At 33.6% G+C, this 19,597-nt stretch overlaps 1 protein-coding gene across 1 annotated transcript; it reads left to right on the top strand.

Annotated features, from left to right (window-relative positions):
* Nucleotides 1-14,662: 14,662 nt before the first annotated feature.
* LOC100795461 (cell division control protein 45 homolog) lies at nucleotides 14,663-16,891 on the top strand. Its single transcript, XM_003552078.5, has one exon. The coding sequence runs from the start codon at nucleotides 14,966-14,968 to the stop codon at nucleotides 16,733-16,735; it is 1,770 nt and encodes a 589-aa protein (XP_003552126.1). The 5' UTR covers nucleotides 14,663-14,965; the 3' UTR covers nucleotides 16,736-16,891.
* Nucleotides 16,892-19,597: the final 2,706 nt, after the last annotated feature.

Here is a 19,597-nt window from a genome sequence, read left to right as displayed (position 1 = left end):
GTAAAATCATAAGGTGACCAGTCAGGGTTACTTTGTTTTGGAAGAATGCTCCAACCACATGAGATCAACATAGGCTTAAAGGAGCACTCAAACCGAGTATCTTTACCCCCAAGACCTAGACTCCAAAGAATCCGTTTGGGCCTCTCATTCCTGATCAACCCCTAAAATAATTTTTTTGCACGCAGACATTGTTCATGAATTATACAATACCTACGACCTCACACTTATATTTCAAACATATTTAACAAGTTGCGCTACATTTTAACCTTTCAGGATCCTAACTAGGAATCCCCACATTTTTCCTATAACACTGCGCATAAAAATTTTCTCTAGGTAAACACTGGTCGGGTTACTGTATAACTCATAACTCAAAAGACAAATAATATCACTACAAATGTTAATCACACACTCATTCACAACCATATCTCATGTCTACAATTTAACATTTCATAATTTAACTAATTACAAAATATACTTAACAATTAGATAAAAATGTATAATGATATAACATAGCACCTCTAACTTCAAGACTTATAAACAAATATATATATATATATATATATATATATATATATATATATATATATATATATATATATAACATATTATTGTATAAGTATATGTAATACTATATATATATATATAAATATATATATATATATATATATATATATATATAAACATTAATGTATATAAATATATAACAAACATATAAAATACATAAAAGAAATATATTGTATATATATTAATATAAAATAATCACAAAAATATCAACATATCATTAAATAAATACAATATATATATATATATATATAACAAATATAAAAATTTGTATACTTATATTGATTTATATGAAAAACATGTATACCTATATTTTAAACATATTTTAACTAAGTCACCAACATCAAGAAAATGCCTAATTACAATATGAATAAAGCTTTAGTTAATTTCTTCAAATGATTTTAGTCAATTTAATTATCCAATAACCCTTGCACATATGAATTTCGTGATGAGAAATCACCTACGCGGAATAAAATATAAAGTTTGTGAAATAAAAGTGTCAATATATGTAAGTGTATACACTACGGCGTAAAAAAAATTTAAAAAAATAAAAATAAGAAATCAACAAGATTGAAAGGCCAATATATCCGATATAAACAAAATCACTACCACACAATTTTTATGCTAATTATAAAGAATCCTAATTCCTAAGGCACACACCCACACAGGAACACATCAATTTTACAACAAATTTGCATCAGAACACCAATTGGTTCATCAAACACACTCAATCTATGAGTAAAACATGAAAACATAATTTAACTTCATAAAACACCCCAAAATAAACCAAAAATTGATCCTCTAGGAATCCCTACACATGTTCATTCTAATCCCTAAGCGTGAGTAACTCATCCCTTACCTCGATGTAGTCGCTCAAGCGTTCTTAGTTAGAAATTGTGGCGTTTCTAGTGCTCTTTAGAGCTCCTCCTCCGGTTGCTCTGTTAGAGTTCTTGTGCGTTAGAAGAAGAAAAAGGAATAGCATGTTTTTGTAAAAGTTGCTTTAGGTTAAAAGTTAGTTTATATAGTGGGGAATTTATGACCTAATTAATTTTATTTATTTATTTATTTAAAATGGAAAACCCAAAAGGCACAACTGTTATAGTATCAGTTTAATTGATTACTGATTCCTCGTAATCGATTAGATTGTTGTTTGAGACAATGACTGATTTAGTCAGGATTCCTTGCTTTAATCAATTACCAAGTGGATTAATCGATTACTTCTCTCTCGTTCATGTGTTCAGAGATGAACAAGAACACTTTAATCGGTTACTTAGGTCATCTAATCTATTACATTGTTCTTGAGTTATTTTTCAGATGTTGGATGAACACTTTAATTGATTACTTAGATAATCTGATCGATTACTTTGTTAAAATAATCAATTACCTTATAGATTTAATCGATTATAGACGGTTATAACTATTTTCTCTATAAATAACCAGCTTGTGTTCACATCTATACATCATGAGATCATTAGAGAATACTTAGTGCATCTCAAAAATAACTTCTTAGTCTTAGAATGAGCAAGATTTTGTGCTTTCATTAGTGGATAAGATAAGAGAAGAAAAGTGCTTTATAGCAACTCACGACTTCTTAATCGTTCGGTTATAAAGGTCTTTTTCTTGAAAGTGAGTTGTGTCTTTTGAGTAGAAGAAGATTACCTTCTCAATCCAGAGAGGTTTTTATGGAAAGATTGGTCAGGTTGTATCTCTCCTACTTGGTTTTTCTTGTGTATGGTTTTTATACAGTCTTTGTTCTTATGCATGAATTGCTTACATCATGCTAGCATAGGGTTTTCTAGTTTGGGGTAAAAGTAAGGTTCTCTTAGGCTTATATTCACAAAGGACCCTAGTGTTTGGTGCCTTAGTCTTTTTTTTCAGGGTGGCAATTATAGATTGTTTGTGATTGCTTATAAGGATTCTTGATGCATAGCGGAAATCTAATTCAGGTTGTGGATTAGATAACTGGATTAGCTTCTCTAGAAATAGAGAGTGAACCGGTATAAAAGATTATGTCTTTCTTCTCTTGTTCTAATCTTTTTTCTCTCATTCAAGGTTTAATCAACTCATTCAAGTTTTAATCAAGGTTTTAAAGATTTAAGTTTTATGATTGTGAAAGAAAGGATGTTAATGAAGAATCATGTTTAAGGAAGGATTGATTAAGTATTGATTACGTTTGATTCATATTTGTTTTGTGATACGATCCATACAAAAGTTTTTTTGTAACTCTATTTTTTTGGTTTGAAAAAAGGTATATTTTGTTTAGAAAACCAATTCACCCCCCCCCCCTCTCGGTTTATTGAGTTCCATCATCTTTTTCAAAACCATATTCCAAAAAATGAAGAGAAAAAGGAACAACCTTGCTTATAGTATATAGGACTAAACTGAAGGCTTTGGCATTCTTCTTGGTAGATTTTTCCCTTCACAGTTGGCTTTTCTTCTAATTCACCATCAAAGCTAATCACAATCACTTCAGGCTCTTCTTTGGCTTCTTAGCTACTTCTACCTTTCTAGCAAGAACAAAATTCCCAACACTAGCATGAAAGTTCCTATCAAAAAAAGAAAATTATCTAAAAAGCAAAAAAAAAAAGAAAAAAGAAAAGAAAAAACCTTGTGATAGGCTTAAAGAGGTTAATTCCATTTCCATGGCCTTGTTTACCCACAAGGTTCTCAATATCCTTTTGTTTCTTCCTTCACCACCTATGTTCTTCTACTTAATCTCCCCAACTAAACCACAAAAAGGGGAACTTGAGAAATGAAAACATAAAATCCCAAACTTTATTATCCAAACAAATCTTAAAACTCCAAAACCTAAAGAAACATTCAAACATTTATTATCGACATTGGCAACAAGAAAACAACAAAAAGAAACGAAAGAAGAACAAAAACCATTAATGGGTTGTTGTTGTTGTTGTTGTTGTTCCAATCTTGAAGCCATGATAACACTTTGATGCGGTTCTTAAAACGTTGACTCAAAAACACCATCGAGAGTGGAGAAATAATGACAACAAAAAACCCTGAAGACCACCGTTCCAAGCCTCTCCTTCGCTGCTTACACCAGTGGTCACCACCGTATTGTGTTAGTCAATAACAACCTTTTCCTTCTCTAGGACGACGAGAAAAAGAGAGGTAAGAACAAGGCACAACATTGTTTGATAGTACCACTTTTAATTTTTAGATTGAATATGACGACAGTTCTCCAAAACTGTCTTTAAAGTCCACTTATTTGTGATGGTTTTCACAAAAACTATCATAATATTCAATGTTTTTACAACAATTTTACCCAAAATCATCATTAACGCGTCCAATAATTTACAAAATTGCCATTGACCATTTTTTAACGACGACTTTGGTACTATCATCATTGTTCCAACATCATAAAAAACTTTATTTCTAGTACTGGAAAACAGTTAGTAGTGTCAAAATTGTAGAAGCATATAAGATATGAAGTTTCGATGATGCCAAAGATGAGCACAATTCAAGTCAAGAATTCAGAAATGTAAGAAGAACGATGTACTTAGTTAGGATCTTAGAAAGAATTCCTTAATTGATGCTGCACAGGTTTGGCTAAAAGAAATATTTTACAAAAGTTTTTTAAAGAACAATTATCTTTTCAAAAATATGATATTTCCTCTCTGGTAATTGATTACCAGAGGAAGTAATCTATTACCAAGTGGCTAAATTGATTTCTGAAACAATTTGAAAATTTTGAATTTGTATTTAAAAGCCTGTAATCGATTACACATGGTATGTAATCGATTACTAGAAGTTTAAATTGTTTGTAACAGCTTTTAGAAATTTGAATTTAAATTTTAAAAGCTTGTAATCGATTACATCATTTGTGTAATCGATTACCAGACACAAAAAAGTCGAATTTCAAGTTTGAAGAGTCATAACTCTTCAGAAACTAACTATGTAATCAATTACCACATTTATGTAATCGATTACTAGTAAGGAATTTTCGAAAATAACTCCCAAGAGTCACAACTGTTCAAGAAGTTTTTGAATGGCCATGAAAGGCCTATAAATAGTTGACTTGGGATACAAAATTCCTTAGAGTTTTTCTTAACAACATTGTCTTATCCTCTCAAAACCAAATTGTCTTATCACTCTCAAAATATTCCTTGACCAAAATACTTGCAAATTCAATAAGGAATCTTGATTGATCTTCAATTGTAATATCATTCTCTTAAAGAGATAAAATTATTCTTCTTCTTATTCAAAGAGATCTGTTTAAGAAACCGAGGGTCTCTCAAGTTGTAAGGATATCAGAATACAAGGGAAGGATGTCCCTGTGTGGTTCAGAGTTTGTAAAAAGTTTTCTACAAGATAGTGGAAATCTCAAGCGAGTTGCTTGGGGACTAAATGTAGGTACAGGGGGTGGCCGAATCAGTATAAAATCTGAATTTGCATTCTCTCTTCCCTTAAACTTCTTTTATTTATTGCTATTTATCTTTTGATTTAAAGAAGTTTATTTTTGAATTGTCTTTTGAGTAATTCATATTAAGGGTGCATTGTTAATTCAAAAAGAGAGTTAAATTGTAATTGGGAATAATTTTTGTATCTTAATTCAGTCCCCCATTCTTAAGATAACTGAGACCACTTGTCCAACAAGTGGTATCAGAACTTCATTCTTGTATAAAGTTTAGAAACTTCAAGAATATGGCCTCATCTAACTATCTATTTCCCGAAGGGAATTCTATAAATAGGCCTCATATTTTTAATGGTGTGGGTTACCATTATTGGAAAACCCGCATGCAAATTTTTATAGAGGCTATAGATCTAAATATCTGGGAAGCCATAGAAATTGGACCTTACATTCCCACTATGGTGACAGGAAATTCAACCATAGAAAAACCTAGGGAACGGTGGAGTGAGGAGGAACGAAAATTAGTTCAATACAATTTAAAACCCAAAAATATAATTACATCTGCTTTAGCGATGGATGAATACTTTAGTGTATCAAATTGTAAAAATGCAAAAGATATATGGGATACCTTACAGGTAACCCATGAAGGAACAACAAATGTGAAAAGATCTAGGATAAATATTTTGACTCATGAATATGAATTATTTAGAATGAATCCAAATGAAACCATACAAGACATGCAAAAGAGGTTTACACACATAATTAATCATCTTGCATCTTTAGGAAAAACATTTCCAAATGAAGATCTTATCAATAAAGTTTTGAGATGCTTAAGCAGAGAATGGCAACCCAAGGTAACAGCCATTACTGAATCACGAGATCTATCTAACATGTCTCTTGCTACTTTGTTTGGAAAGTTACACGAACATGAAATGGAATTGATGAGATTGAATCAACATGAGGAGAATGATAAGAAAAAGAAAGGAATTGCTCTTAAAGCTTCATCTTCAACCCAAGAAGGAAGTGATAAGGAGGATTCGATTGAAATAGACGAAGATGATGATCTTAGTCTATTTGTAAAAAGATTCAACAAATTTCTAAGAGTTAGAGAAAATCAAAGAAGATCAAATTTTAAATCAAAGAAAAGGACAGAAGATTCATCCTCTACTCCAAAATGTTATGAATGCAATCAACCTGGACATCTGAGGGTTGATTGCTCAATTTTCAAGAAAAGAATAGAGAAATTTGAAAAGAAAGTCTTTAATGAAAAGAAGGCTAAGAAGGCCTATATTACATGGGATGACAATGATATGGACTCATCTGAAGATTCAGAAAACGAAATTGTAAACCTGAGTCTGATGGCCAAAAATTATGAAAGTGATGAAGAGGTAACATCTTATGATAACAACTTATCCGTCTCATTTGATGAATTACAAGATGCATTTGCTTATTTACATAAAGAATCAGTTAAACTTGCAAAATTGGTTTCATCTTCTAAGAAAACAATTTCAAATTTAGAAAAAGAAGTTTTAAAATTAAATGAAGAATTAGAAAATCTTAAGACTGAAGTTATAACTTCAAGATCAAATGATACAATTCATTCTTCTACCATGCATGATAATATAGAAGTATCTCATTCATGTAATTGTTGTAAGAAATATATAGAAGAAATCAAAGATTTAAAAATTTCTTTTGCCAAGTTTTTTATTGGCAAAAAGAATCTAGATATTATATTAGGAAAGCAAATGTGTGTTTTTGATAAAGCAGGATTAGGATATAAACCTGATAAACAACAAAAATTTTATAAAAATTTCTTTGTATCCACACAAAAATATAGTTCTCCTTTCTTAACCTGTTTTTATTGTGGAAAGAAAGGGCATGGTACATCTACACGTTATTTTAAGAAAAATAGCAATAATATTAAAATGATATAGGTCCCAAAAGGATATTTAATTAAAACTAACACACAAGGACCCAAGAAAGTTTGGGTACCTAAGTCATAAACATGTTCATATAGGTTTCCTTGAAGAAGAGTTGGTAGATAGATAGCGGATGCTCTAAACACATAACGAGAGATGCATCAAAATTCACTCACATTTCTTCCAAGAAAAGTGGACATGTGACTTATGGCGACAACAATAAAGGTAGAATTCTTGGAGTTGGAAAAATAGAATCATTACAAGAAATGCATATTCATGGAGAAGATCACAAAAGAAAAGGAGATGGACATAATGAAGATTTTCACATTGATGAAATTAAAGCAAATGTTGATCTTCCAAGAGAATGGAGAGCTTCTAGATATCATCCTCTTGACAACATCATTGGTGATATATCAAAAGGGGTAACCACTAGACATTCTCTTAAAGATATTTGCAATAATATGGCTTTTGTTTCTATGATTGAACCTAAAAATTTGAAAGAAGCCATAATTGATGAACATGGATAATAGCTATGCAGGAAGAGTTGAACCAATTTGAAATAAATAATGTTTGGGAATTAATTGAGAAACCTGAAAATTACCCAGTTATAGGAACAAAATGGTTATTCAGAAACAAGTTAGATGAAAATGGCATAGTTATTAGAAATAAGGCTAGATTAGTAGTCAAAGGATACAATCAGGAAGATGGGATATACTATGAGGAAACATATGCTCCAGTTGCTAGATTAGAAGCCATAAGAATGTTATTAGCCTTTGCATCCATAATGGATTTTAAACTTTATCAAATGGATGTAAAGAGTGCCTTTTTGAATGTCTTTATCCAAGAGGGAGTATATGTAGATCAACCCCCTGGTTTTGAAAACTCAGATAAGCCTAGTCATGTTTTTAAATTGAAAAAGGCTTTATATGGCTTAAAACAAGCCCCTAGGGCTTGGTATGAACGTCTGAGTAAGTTCCTTTTTGAAAAGGATTTTTCTAGAGGTAAAGTAGATACTACTCTCTTTATTAAGAAGAAGTTAAATGATATATTATTAGTTCAAATCTATGTTGATGATATTATCTTTGGATCCATTAATGACTCTTTATGCAAAGAATTATCTCAAGACATGCAAAGTGAATTTGAAATGTCAATGATGGGAGAACTAAATTTCTTTCTTGGGTTGCAAATCAAGTAAACCAAGAATGGAATATTTTTCAATCAATCAAAATATTGCAAAGACTTGATTCACAGATTTGGGATGGAGAATGCTAAGCATCTGGATACACCAATGAGTACTGTTTGCTATTTGGATAAAGATCAAACCGGTCAGTCAATAGACATTAAGAAATATCAAGGTATGATCAGATCAGTTCTTTATTTATCTGCTAGCAGACCTGATATAATGTTTAGTGTGTGTATGTGTGCTAGATTTCAATCAAATCCCAAAGAATCATATCTTAGTGCAGTTAAGAGAATTATAAGATATCTATTAGGCACTATAAATATATGATTATGGTATCCTAAAAATTCCACATGCAATTTAATAGGATATTCTGGTTTTGATTTTGCCGGTTCTAAAACTGATAGAAAGAGCACAAGTGGAACTTGTCATTTCATTGGATCTGCTTTAGTTTCTTAGCATAGTAAGAAACAGAATAGTGTTGCTTTATCCACTGCTGAGGTGAAATATATTTCTGCTGGCAGTTGTTGTGCTCAAATACTTTGGATGAATCAACAACTTTCTGATTATGGAATATTATTGATCATATTCCTATAAGATATGATAACACGAGTGCTATAAATCTATCTAAGAATCCTATTCAGCACTTAAGAACCAAACATATAGAGATAAGACATTATTTCTTGAGAGATCGTGTTCAAAAGGGAGATTGTGTACTAGAATTCGTTGATACAAAGAATCAGTTAGCTGATATCTTTACAAACCTCTCCCTAAAGAAACATTCTTTGCAAATAGGAGAGAATTAGGTCTTTTAGATATCAGTAATCTAGACAAATAGGTAACTCAAATTGAGTGTTATCTTCCCTATGTTCAAATGATTGTCCTTGATTATAGTTGTTTGTGTTATTAATAGTCATATTAATTTTTGTTTGTCTTTTAATAATTGTCCTTGATTGTCTTTGTTTGAATTTTTAATAGTAATATAATTCATTGTGTGTAGTTAATTGATTGTTAGATTGTTTTGATTTGTTTGTGTTTGATGATTGTTGATTGAATGTGTTTGATTGTGCTTGTTGATTAACTATATTTGCTTGTGCTTGATTATTATAGTTAAGTATGTATATGACCTAAGAATAGTTAGTTTTTAGTTGAAAAAGCCTTGTTTAAGGGTCTGGTAATCGATTACCATTCCCTGTAATCAATTACCTTAGAACATCAAGGCTGTAATCGATTACCAGTAGGCTCCAATAGTTACAGGTTACTCATGTAATCAATTACAATGGTCTGTAATCGATTACAAGGCGTCCCTATCTATAAATATTTGCGTTTTCGCATAACTCTTACTCTCCCCTTTCGTGTGACGGTGCAAACCCTCCCCAAATCTTCAAATCCTCATATCTTTCTCATTTCTTAACTAAATCGCTTCAAACAAAGCCCAATCTTCATCTTTTTCAATTCTCTTCAAAATCCACTAATTAAAATCAGTTGAAACAACTTCAAATGGCTGAATCATCAAAGAAACGAAAGTGATCTTCCTCCACCACCATCGTTGCTGGCCACCGCCACCATGGAACCTTAGGAGACCCACCGGCACCAGTTCCTCCCTCTCTTTCATCTCCTCGATCATCCGCATTATTTTCCTCCGATGATCAACGTCAGAGGTACTACTCTCAATTATGTAATAGAGTCATTCTAGACCCTAAGTACCTTGACCTTGAATTTTTTGATGGAGAAACATTTGATTGTTACCAAGTGTTTCAAAACTCTGCTTTGGTTGATTTCATGTCTCTCAAACTTCCCTACTTTCCTGAATTAGTTAAATTTTTCTATAATAATTTGAAAGTTCAGGATGGTGTTCTTTATTCTGAGGTGCATAATATTCCCATTATTGTTGATCAGTCTTTGTTTTATTCATTGACTAAACTACCCAGTCAAGGTGTTCCTTTTGAGGGCACTCTTGTGGATGACTGGAAATTTGATTATTCAAGTCATGATGCTCGCATAATGGTTTGCAATGACCAGGTTGACATGATCGACAGATTACTTGTTGGGTCATTTACTTTCGATTGTCACATCAAGCACTATATCATTGTTCGTATTTTGCTTCCTTGGTCTTCAAATCTTGCCCAAGCCTCTGAGGAGGATTTGATTCTGTTGTGGGCCCTTCAAACTGGTCGTCAGATCGACTGGGCCCATCTAGTTCGGTACTGGATGCATAAGGCATTACAGACCCATGCACTTCTCCTGTATCCCCACCTTGTTACTTTTTTTCTTCATCATTTCAATGTTCCTTTGGATGATGAACCGTATGTCAAGGTTAAAAGGTCTTTCTCCATCGGTGCCGATGTTGTTACCTCCTTTGGTTATCGGAAGGATGTTGATGGTCAATGGGTTCGCAAACAAGACTTGTCATTGCTTATTCCTGATGAACGTACCCCTATCTCCTCCACCACAAAGGGATGCTTCTTCTTCTCTGCTGACTGAAGTCCTCACAGAGCTCTGTGATATTCGAGCATTTGTGGGTGCTCGTTTTGATGCGATGGATACTCACTTTGATGGGATGGATACTCGTATCACTAGGCTTGAAGATGATATGAGCTTCATCAAGCGTTGCTTCGATCCCCCGGCCGACTCTTAGTTATCTTTCTTATGTTTTATTTCCTTAAGCTTTATGAATATTTCTTTCGCCTTGTATTTTGGCTTTTATTGCTTAGTACTTTTGTTATGGTTGTCTTGGATGTTTACCATTATGTCTTGGTTTGTGTTTAGTTCTTTTCAACTTTGATTTGGATGATTATGACTTATTTGGTTTATTCCATGGATTGAATCAGTTTATGGATAAACTGTGCTATGATTTTACTGTTGTCTTAGTTCCTTTCTCCAAACGTTTTTGGCTTTTCGATGCTGCCAAAGGGGGAGAGAACTACAATCTTACCTCGTAAGGGCATTGGATAGAAGACTCCAAGTAGATTGGGCCAGAGATGCAAAAGAAGGCCCTAGGGTTCTCATTAGCCTTAGGGTAGATTTCCAGCCCATGGGCTAAGTATGAGCCCACTTATCTTTGTACATATTAGATTAAGGTTTCATTATTTTTGGGCCATGTATTTAGGGCTCCATAATGTAGGTAGGGTACCCTAGAAATGTAAGATTTTTCAGCCCTTGTATTTTAGGGCACCTAGACTAGTTTTTGTATTAGGGGTAGTTTTGTAATTTCACATGCATTAAGTGAATATTTGATTTGTGTGTTGAGAAATAAATTTAATTGAATTTGGAGAAGCCCAATCCAATTAAATTTTAGAGGGAGAGGTGAGCATTTGCTTGCTACACCTCATTGCCACATCATATAGTCACACTTTGTGCATGTCCTTCATGCTTTACATGCCTCAAGACACCTAAGCACACTTAGTGGAGAATCTTGGACTTGATCTTGGATTAGTGGGCTGAACCATAGCTAAAATTCACTAATCATAATTAGTGAAATTTTGGCTTCAAAATTTGGCTCCACAAATTCAATTTCAAATTCAATTTCAAATTCAAGTGAAATTTGAATAGAAATTCAAATTTCCCTCCAATTTTGTGTGACACTCAGGCTATAAATAGGGGTCATGTGTGTGTATTTTTTTAACTTTAATCATTTGAGAATTAAACTTCAAATTTCAGACCTCTTTTGAGGCACTAAATTTCGTGCTCTTCTCTTCCTTTCCCTTCATTCATCTTCTTCTACCTTCAAGTTCTTATCCATGGCTTCCTATGGTGGTGAGCTTCTTCTAGATTCATCTTCTACTTGAAGTGGCGTCTCCATTCATCTTTCTCCTTCTCCATTCCGCTGCAATCAGACCTCAAGAAGCAAAGGAATTCATTGATGAAGAAGATCCAAGGCCTACAAGCTCCACATGGAGCTACATCAACTTAAGGGTAGAATTTATCATGAACTTAGGAATAAATTCCAATCTTAAGGGGGAGTAAGGGTTGGGAGCATGCATTATCAATGGTATATCACTTATCTTGATTTCAGATTATTGTCATCATAAAAAAGGGGGAGATAGTAGAAGCTTATATGATATGAAGTTTTGATGATGCCAAAGATGAGCGCAATTCAAGTCAAGAACTCAAAAATGCAAGAAGAACGATGTACTTAGTTAGGATCTTAGAAAGAATTCCTTAATTGATGCTGCACAGGTTTGTCTAAAGGAAATATTTTAAAGAACAATTATCTTTTCAAAAATATGATATTTCCTCTCTGGTAATCGATTACCAGAGGATGTAATCGATTACCAAGTGGCTAAATTGATTTTTGAAACATTTTGAATTTGAATTTAAAAGCCTGTAATCGATTACACAAGGTATGTAATTGATTACCAGAAGTTTAAACTGTTTGTAACAACTTTTAGAAATTTGAATTTAAATTTTAAAAGCTTGTAATTGATTATATCATTTGTGTAATTGATTACCAGACACAAAAAATTCAAATTTCAAGTCTGAAGAGTCATAACTCTTCAGAAACTAATTGTGTAATCGATTACCACATTTATATAATCGATTACCAGTAAGGAATTTTTGAAAATAACTCCCAAAAGTCACAACTGTTCAAGAAGTTTTTGAATGACCATCAAAGGCCTATAAATAGGCGACTTAGGATACGAAATTCCTTAGAGTTTTTTTTGAACAACATTGTCTTATCCTCTCAAAACCAAATTGTCTTATCACTCTCAAAATATTCCTTGGCCAAAATACTTGCAAATTCTATAAGGAATCTTGATTGATCTTCAATTGTAATATACTTCTCTTAAAGAGAGAAAATTCTTTTTCTTCTTATTCAAAGAGATCTGTTTAAGAGACCGAGGATCTCTTAAGTTGTAAGGATATCTGAACACAAGGGAAATGTGTCCATGTGTGGTTCAGAGTTTGTAAAAAGCTTTTTACAAGATAGTGAAAATCTTAAGCGGGTTGCTTGGGGACTGAACGTAGGCACAGGGGGGTGACCGAACCAGTATAAAATCTGAGTTTGCATTCTCTCTTCCCTTAAACTTCTTTTATTTATTGCTATTTATCTTTTGCTTAAAAGAAGTTTATTTTTGAATTGTCTTTTGAGTAATTCATATTAAGGGTGCATTGTTAATTCAAAAAGAGAGTTAAATTGTAATTGAGAATAATTTTTGTATCTTAATTCAACGCCTCATTCTTAAGATAACTGAGGCCACTCGTCCAACAAAAACAATGTATGTATGAATATCATTGTACACGTGTCAAAATCATATAATTAGGCTATTAGTATTAAAAGTCTATAAATAAAACTATTGATTGCCAATTTGGGGGGATTGAAACACTATCACTTAATTTCTCAAACACTGAGAGTGCCTACCGTCGGAAATTGGCTACAGGTTTAGCAAGTCATCGTATTCAATTCTCATCTTTTATGAATTCATGTCTATTTACTTTAGTGCGTCTTTCTAAATCTTTTACACTTTTCAATCTCTATTTTTTCTCAAAACTTTACTATTCGAATCCCTACTTATTATTATCGAAATTATTATAAAACTAATCATTAAATCGAAAACACTTTATCAAGTTTCCTTACTAATCATCTTATAAACTACTATATTATTGTAATAAAAATGGATGTATTTATCAAAAATTATAATTGTTATATACATTAAGTATTAAACAGTTTTCTAGAGTTGAAAACTATGAACTTGCTTGTTAATTATGAATGAGTTCTATGTATCATCTTTAAACATTTATTTGTTAATAAAATCATTTAGTGAAAATTTCTATATTGATTAGAAAATATCTTCCTTTCGAGGAATAAATATAATTTTCACAATTAATAATTGTATAAATTACTTTGTAATAATTTTTTTAAAATTTATTATATACGATGGATTAACTTATACTGTTAATCATAATGTTTTTTTTTTCCTTAAAATTATTTAGCGATAAATGATGATGATGACTATTGATGAGAAACGAAGAAATCATAAATCAGCAATGAGACAAAAAAATCCCAAAATTGTACGTTGACCGTTAATTATTTATCCTATTTATCTTAGAATTCGATTTTGATCCCCTATAATTTAATTCACGAATTTAGTCTCTCAATTTTTTCAATCCCTTTATTTCAATTCCCAACCCCAAAATTATAAGTTTAATTGTTTACCTTGTCGCATTTTTATTGGACGTTGACCGCACGTGTCGCGCTTCTATTGGACGTTAATTTCATGCACCTAATTAATGTTAACCTCCAGTAAAAGCGTGACACATGATGGTCAACGTTAAATAAAAATGCAACATGTGATGATCAAGATAAACAATTAAAAGTCAACATCCAAATTCGAAATTGAGAATTGAAATATCAAGATCACAAAAAACGGAGGCACTAAATTTGTAAATTAAACTATAAGAAGACTAAATTTACAATTTTAAGACAAATAGAAAAACTAAATTTATAATTTTTGCTTAATAATTTGTGAATTAAATTATAAAAAAACTAAATTTACAATTTTATGAAAAATAGAAAAACTAAATTTATAATTTTGCCTTAATAATTCGGTCTCCATCCAAATATCACGCTTTCACCTCATCCCTATTCAACTACCCTACACCCCACACCAACAGTATTCTGAATTCTCTCCCACGCCGTCCAATCCAAATTACGAATCATTAAAGCCGCCAAAGTTTTTCGCGGCGCGTATCCTAAAATTTCAAAATTTTCTTTATGCTTTTTCAGTTAAACATTTTCAATGTTCAAACTCAAACTCAGTCCCCATTCTTCTTTCTTTCTTTGACTACATTTACTTTACCCTCAGAAATTTCAAAAAATTTCTCAACCTTTAGTGATGATCCATCAAAAAACCCCTTCTTCACCATCTTCACCATCTTCACCTTCGCATCAGAAACCTTTCACCAACACTGCTGCTTAAATTGTTGTTAGTTGTTACTATGAGAGAGCAAAACGTTGAGTCGTTCTACGCTAAGCTTCGCGAGTCCGCGCTATCTTCTTCCTCTTCTCCGGTTCTGATTTTTCCCTCAACCTCCGACGTGGACTCTCTCTGTGCCCTAAAAATCATCTTCCACATCCTCGAATCCGATTCCATCCAATACGCGTGCTACCCAGTGTCGTCTTTTCACGAGATCCACAAGTACACGTCATCTTCCTCCTCAAACGACGAGCCTCTCTCCGTCGTTTTGGTTAATTGGGGCAACCACAGAGACCTCAGCAAAACCCTCAACCTCGCCCCCAACGCCCGCGTTTTCGTCGTCGACAGCCACCGCCCCATCCACCTCCGCAACCTCAGCGATCAAAACGACGCCGTTCTGGTGCTCTTCACTAAAGACGACGAGAACCAATCCGATCTCGCATCCGACTTCAACCTCGCCACGCTCGCCAACGCCGCCCCCACCGTCGATTCGGATTCCCAGTCCGACTCCGAATCTGAATCCGATTCCGACTCCGACTCCGGCTCCGAAAGAAATGGATCTAGAAAGAGGAGAAAGAAGAACCCTGAGGATGATGATGAAGATCCAATTAAGCTCTACCGGAAGCTGAAGAAAGGCTATTACCGATTGGGGACGTTTCACGGGAAGCCCTCTGGGTGTTTGATGTATGAACTTGCTGACAAGCTCAGGAAGAACACCAACGAGTTGCTCTGGCTCGCATGCATTTCCCTCACGGATCAATTTTTGCACGATAGATTGAGCGATGAGAGGTACCATGATGGAGTCATGGAGCTTGAGCAGCACATAAACAGTTCTGGTAATTTGGATGTGGTTACTTTGGTTACTCTTAAGGATGGCACCAAGATTCGTGCCCCGAATTTGTCGCGGATTACTTATGAGGACCAGCCGAGGCTCATGCTGTTGCAGGAGTGGAGCCTCTTTGACTCCATGATGTGCTCCTCGTACATTGCCACCAAGTTGAAGACGTGGAGCGAGAATGGGATGAAGAAGCTGAAGCTTCTGTTTGGGACGATGGGGTTCGCTCTTGGTGATTGCCAGCAGAAGTTTCAGCACATGAATGTGGAGGTGAAGCGCAATATGAAGAAGGAGTTTGAGAGGTTTTTGCCTGAGTATGGGCTCACTGATTTTTACTACAGGAGTTTCATTAGGACTCTCAAGTATAGTTCTAAGATTTCTGCTGCGGATGTGGTGTATGGTGTCACTGCATTGCTTGAGTCTTTCGTGAGATCAGATGGTTCTTGTGCTTCTAAGCAGTTTGGTGTGGCCTATGATGCGCTTTCTTTGAACAATATTGACAACTTGAGAACCGGGATGCAGCATGCTATTAAGATTCAGAGAGCAATTTTAAGGCAAGGCAGTGCTGCAATTACTAAGATTGGGTGTATAAGGAGTGGAAGGAGTTTCCGGTGGCTGAAGCTGGAGGATTCCAATGATGCTATGCTGTTGGGGTACCCACAGGCTTTGACTAAGTTCTGTTTATTTATCATGGATGCTTTGCGAGAGAAAGGGGCCAAAATGAAGCCTTTGATTTGTGTTTGTGTGTCTCAGGAGCCCGGGAAGGTGCTGATTGTGGGGGTTTGTGGGAGGCCGCGTTTGGGTGGGGCTCAAGCAAATGCATTTGGGATTGCATTTAGGACTGCGGCAGAGGAGATTGGAACTGAGTTCTTTCATGAGTTATTTGAATCATCGTGGATTGTTCTGGATGCTTCAGCTGTGAATTCTTTCATGGTTAGGTTGACCAAGAAGCTGTGATGCTGCTGAATTTCTGATTAGAATTGGTTCTTCAAGGAAGTGTCTACTCTGACCACAGTGCCATGCCTTAGATGTTGGACCAAAACATGACTCTTTTCCTAGTCAGTTGTATTGTGATTCATAGCATATTCATTTGACTTTTCTTGTTTTCCCAAATATGTTAGCTTGACACTTTCATGTAAACTAATGTTTTAATTCCAATTTGGAAGTAACGTTGAATTGAAAAAAAATGAGATCTTCATGGATAAAGTTCAAATATCAAGTGCCTAATTTTCAATTATTTGTGTTAGACTATGAGGTTAATCTGTCTTTTGAAGTATTGCATTGCCTTCTACCCTAAGTTAATCTTCTTTAACAAAAGACATTAGTAAGGATATGTGCAGAGCAGAAAGAATTTAAGTTGTATTTTGAAAAAATGTTGTCTTAGGGTGTCTTTCCAACAATATTCAAGAAAAATTAAGGATCATGTATGGGCATTATGGCCACTTCAGATTAAGCATCTTGAACTACAGTTTCAGGAAATGGGTCAATAACTGATTTCCTGTTTTTTTGTTTTGTTTTTGTTTTTTGTTTTTTGTTTTTTGTTTTTTGTTTTTTGTTTTTTTGTTTTTTTGTTTTTTTTACTTTTGAAGTATTGCAATGCCTCCTACCCTAAATTGAACTTCTTAATAAAGGAAGTTAATAAGCATGTGTGAGTATCAGACCAAAGTTCCATCTTGTAAAAATTATCTTAGGGTGTTTTCCAAGAATATTCAAGAAAAATTAAAGCTCAGGTATGGGCATTATGATTTCCAATGGATGCACCAATGAAGCATCCTGAACTATGGTTTCTGTAAAGGGGTAGTAATATATCTTAGGTCTCTTGTTCCAAATGAGACTTTTGGTGGGCCGACTATTTTGTTAATTGTTATGTCTCTTTCTACAAACTATTTTCTGCCCCTTGGTAAATTTTAGGTCTTTTGTCCTACAGTGATAACTTCCTTGATGATTTCCAACTGGAAAGATTTGATCACATGGAGCTGCCTGCAAGCTTGCCAAACTTTGACTTTTGTGGTTATAATGAGAGACACAGACCTGCTGGAAGTGGAGTTTAGTTTACTCATTGTCATAATGGTTTTGAATCTCATCATATAATATTTGTTGAAACCATGTATATAAATTCATTATTTCTGCGATTTTTATGAATATTTACTTTTTTAAGGTAATGTGTGCCCTTGAAGAAAACAGGTGTTCATAAATTGTCCAGAGGTCCTTTGCTTTGGTGTGGTGAAGAAAGTTCCTGTTTCTGTTTGGATCTTTATTTGCAGTCCTTCTTAGTTTATTATGTCTATCGATTTATGATTCTTTTTTACTCTTGATTGTCTCATTGTTGTGAGTGCTACTGTCAGCAAATGCTGCATGAGTTAGAATGATTTCATATTATCCTCTTTTCTGTAACTGCTTCATAGTGGTACCATGCTTTTATTAGGAAAAAAAGATAAATACTGTTACATTCCAATCTCAAACTTAATTTGGTTACCCTGAAAAAGCCACTCATATTGTATTGTTATTATTGTGATTTTCCACATTTTTTCTACAGTTTTTTATTTATTTAACATATAACTATATATGCCCAGCTTGCCCATTAAGATAAGTGGATTAACACTTTTTTATGACTTAGGTCTTTGGAGTACATTTATGCACATCTATGAAATGAATTTTTTGCCTGTTAGAAACTTTTAATATTCCCTTAGTTTCTAGGGAATTAAAGTCTAGCAAAGCTGAATAGTCCTAGTGGCTTATCATTATTCTGGTCTACATTTTCTATTTATTCTATTAAAGGTACCTCAATCTGAATTATTATAAGAGAAGTTGCTAAGTGCTTCATAACTCAAGCACTTTCATCAAAATATTCTGTTATTCAACTGTTCCAAATCTACCTCTATTCTATTCTTATTTTTAGCTGCTCTTTGTAATTGGTGTGATACCTGGAAAGGAGATAAGCTCTGCAGTAGTTCCAGACAAGCACGGTATTGCTCTGAGAAATTGCTTAAATGAGTCCATTAATTTTCTTTTCTTTAATTTGGTTCCTCTAATGTTCTTTCTTACTTTCAATTTATTGGTCGTGAGTTGGCACTTGGCATAAAATTGCTCACCAGCAGATGAAACTCTCCACCTGTTTGTGCACCCAACAAAACTGGAACCACAACTCATTGGAGTCTCATAAAGGTCAGTGGTTTAAGATTTGTATACTTTACAACGTTTTATTTGCTTGTTGATAATGAAAATATTAGTTACTTTTAGATTAAATAAAAAATGATTAAATTAATTATAATATTGCGTATGCATAACAATTTAATCCTTAATTAAAAGGAATGATTATGACAAGATATTTAAATTTATATCGGCTAAGAAACTGCAAGTCTTAACATGCTTGACATTTTTACAAGATAAACACAAACAGGTCATTAGAGGTTACTGTAAAATTTTGCAATATTGACAATTTAGCTTCTTGTTAGTTCACATTTTGATATCATTACCACACAGTTGAAAGCAACAATGTGTGGCCTGAGTTTGAGATCATCATCGAAAGTGATAGTGAATATATTATAGCTAATTCTTTGAGTCAGAAGGATTGATGACACAATATTCACCTGGGTAACTTTCAGGAATTATAGCTCATTTTTTTCATTAAGGTTGTATTATTTAAATATATTATTTGCTAATTATATTGCCTGTGAACACGGTGATGATAATAAAAGCAAATATGGAGTGCTGAACTACGGGGAGTTGCCTTGTGTGCCCTTACGGAGGCAGATAGTTTACTATGCTGAATAGGAGAAAATGTTGGACAAATGGATTTATCTTGCTCCGAGATAAAAT

The sequence above is a fragment of the Glycine max genome, chromosome 18 (assembly GCF_000004515.6).
Source record: "Glycine max cultivar Williams 82 chromosome 18, Glycine_max_v4.0, whole genome shotgun sequence".
NCBI lineage: Eukaryota > Viridiplantae > Streptophyta > Magnoliopsida > Fabales > Fabaceae > Glycine > Glycine max.
This window is presented reverse-complemented; position numbering and strand designations above follow the sequence as displayed.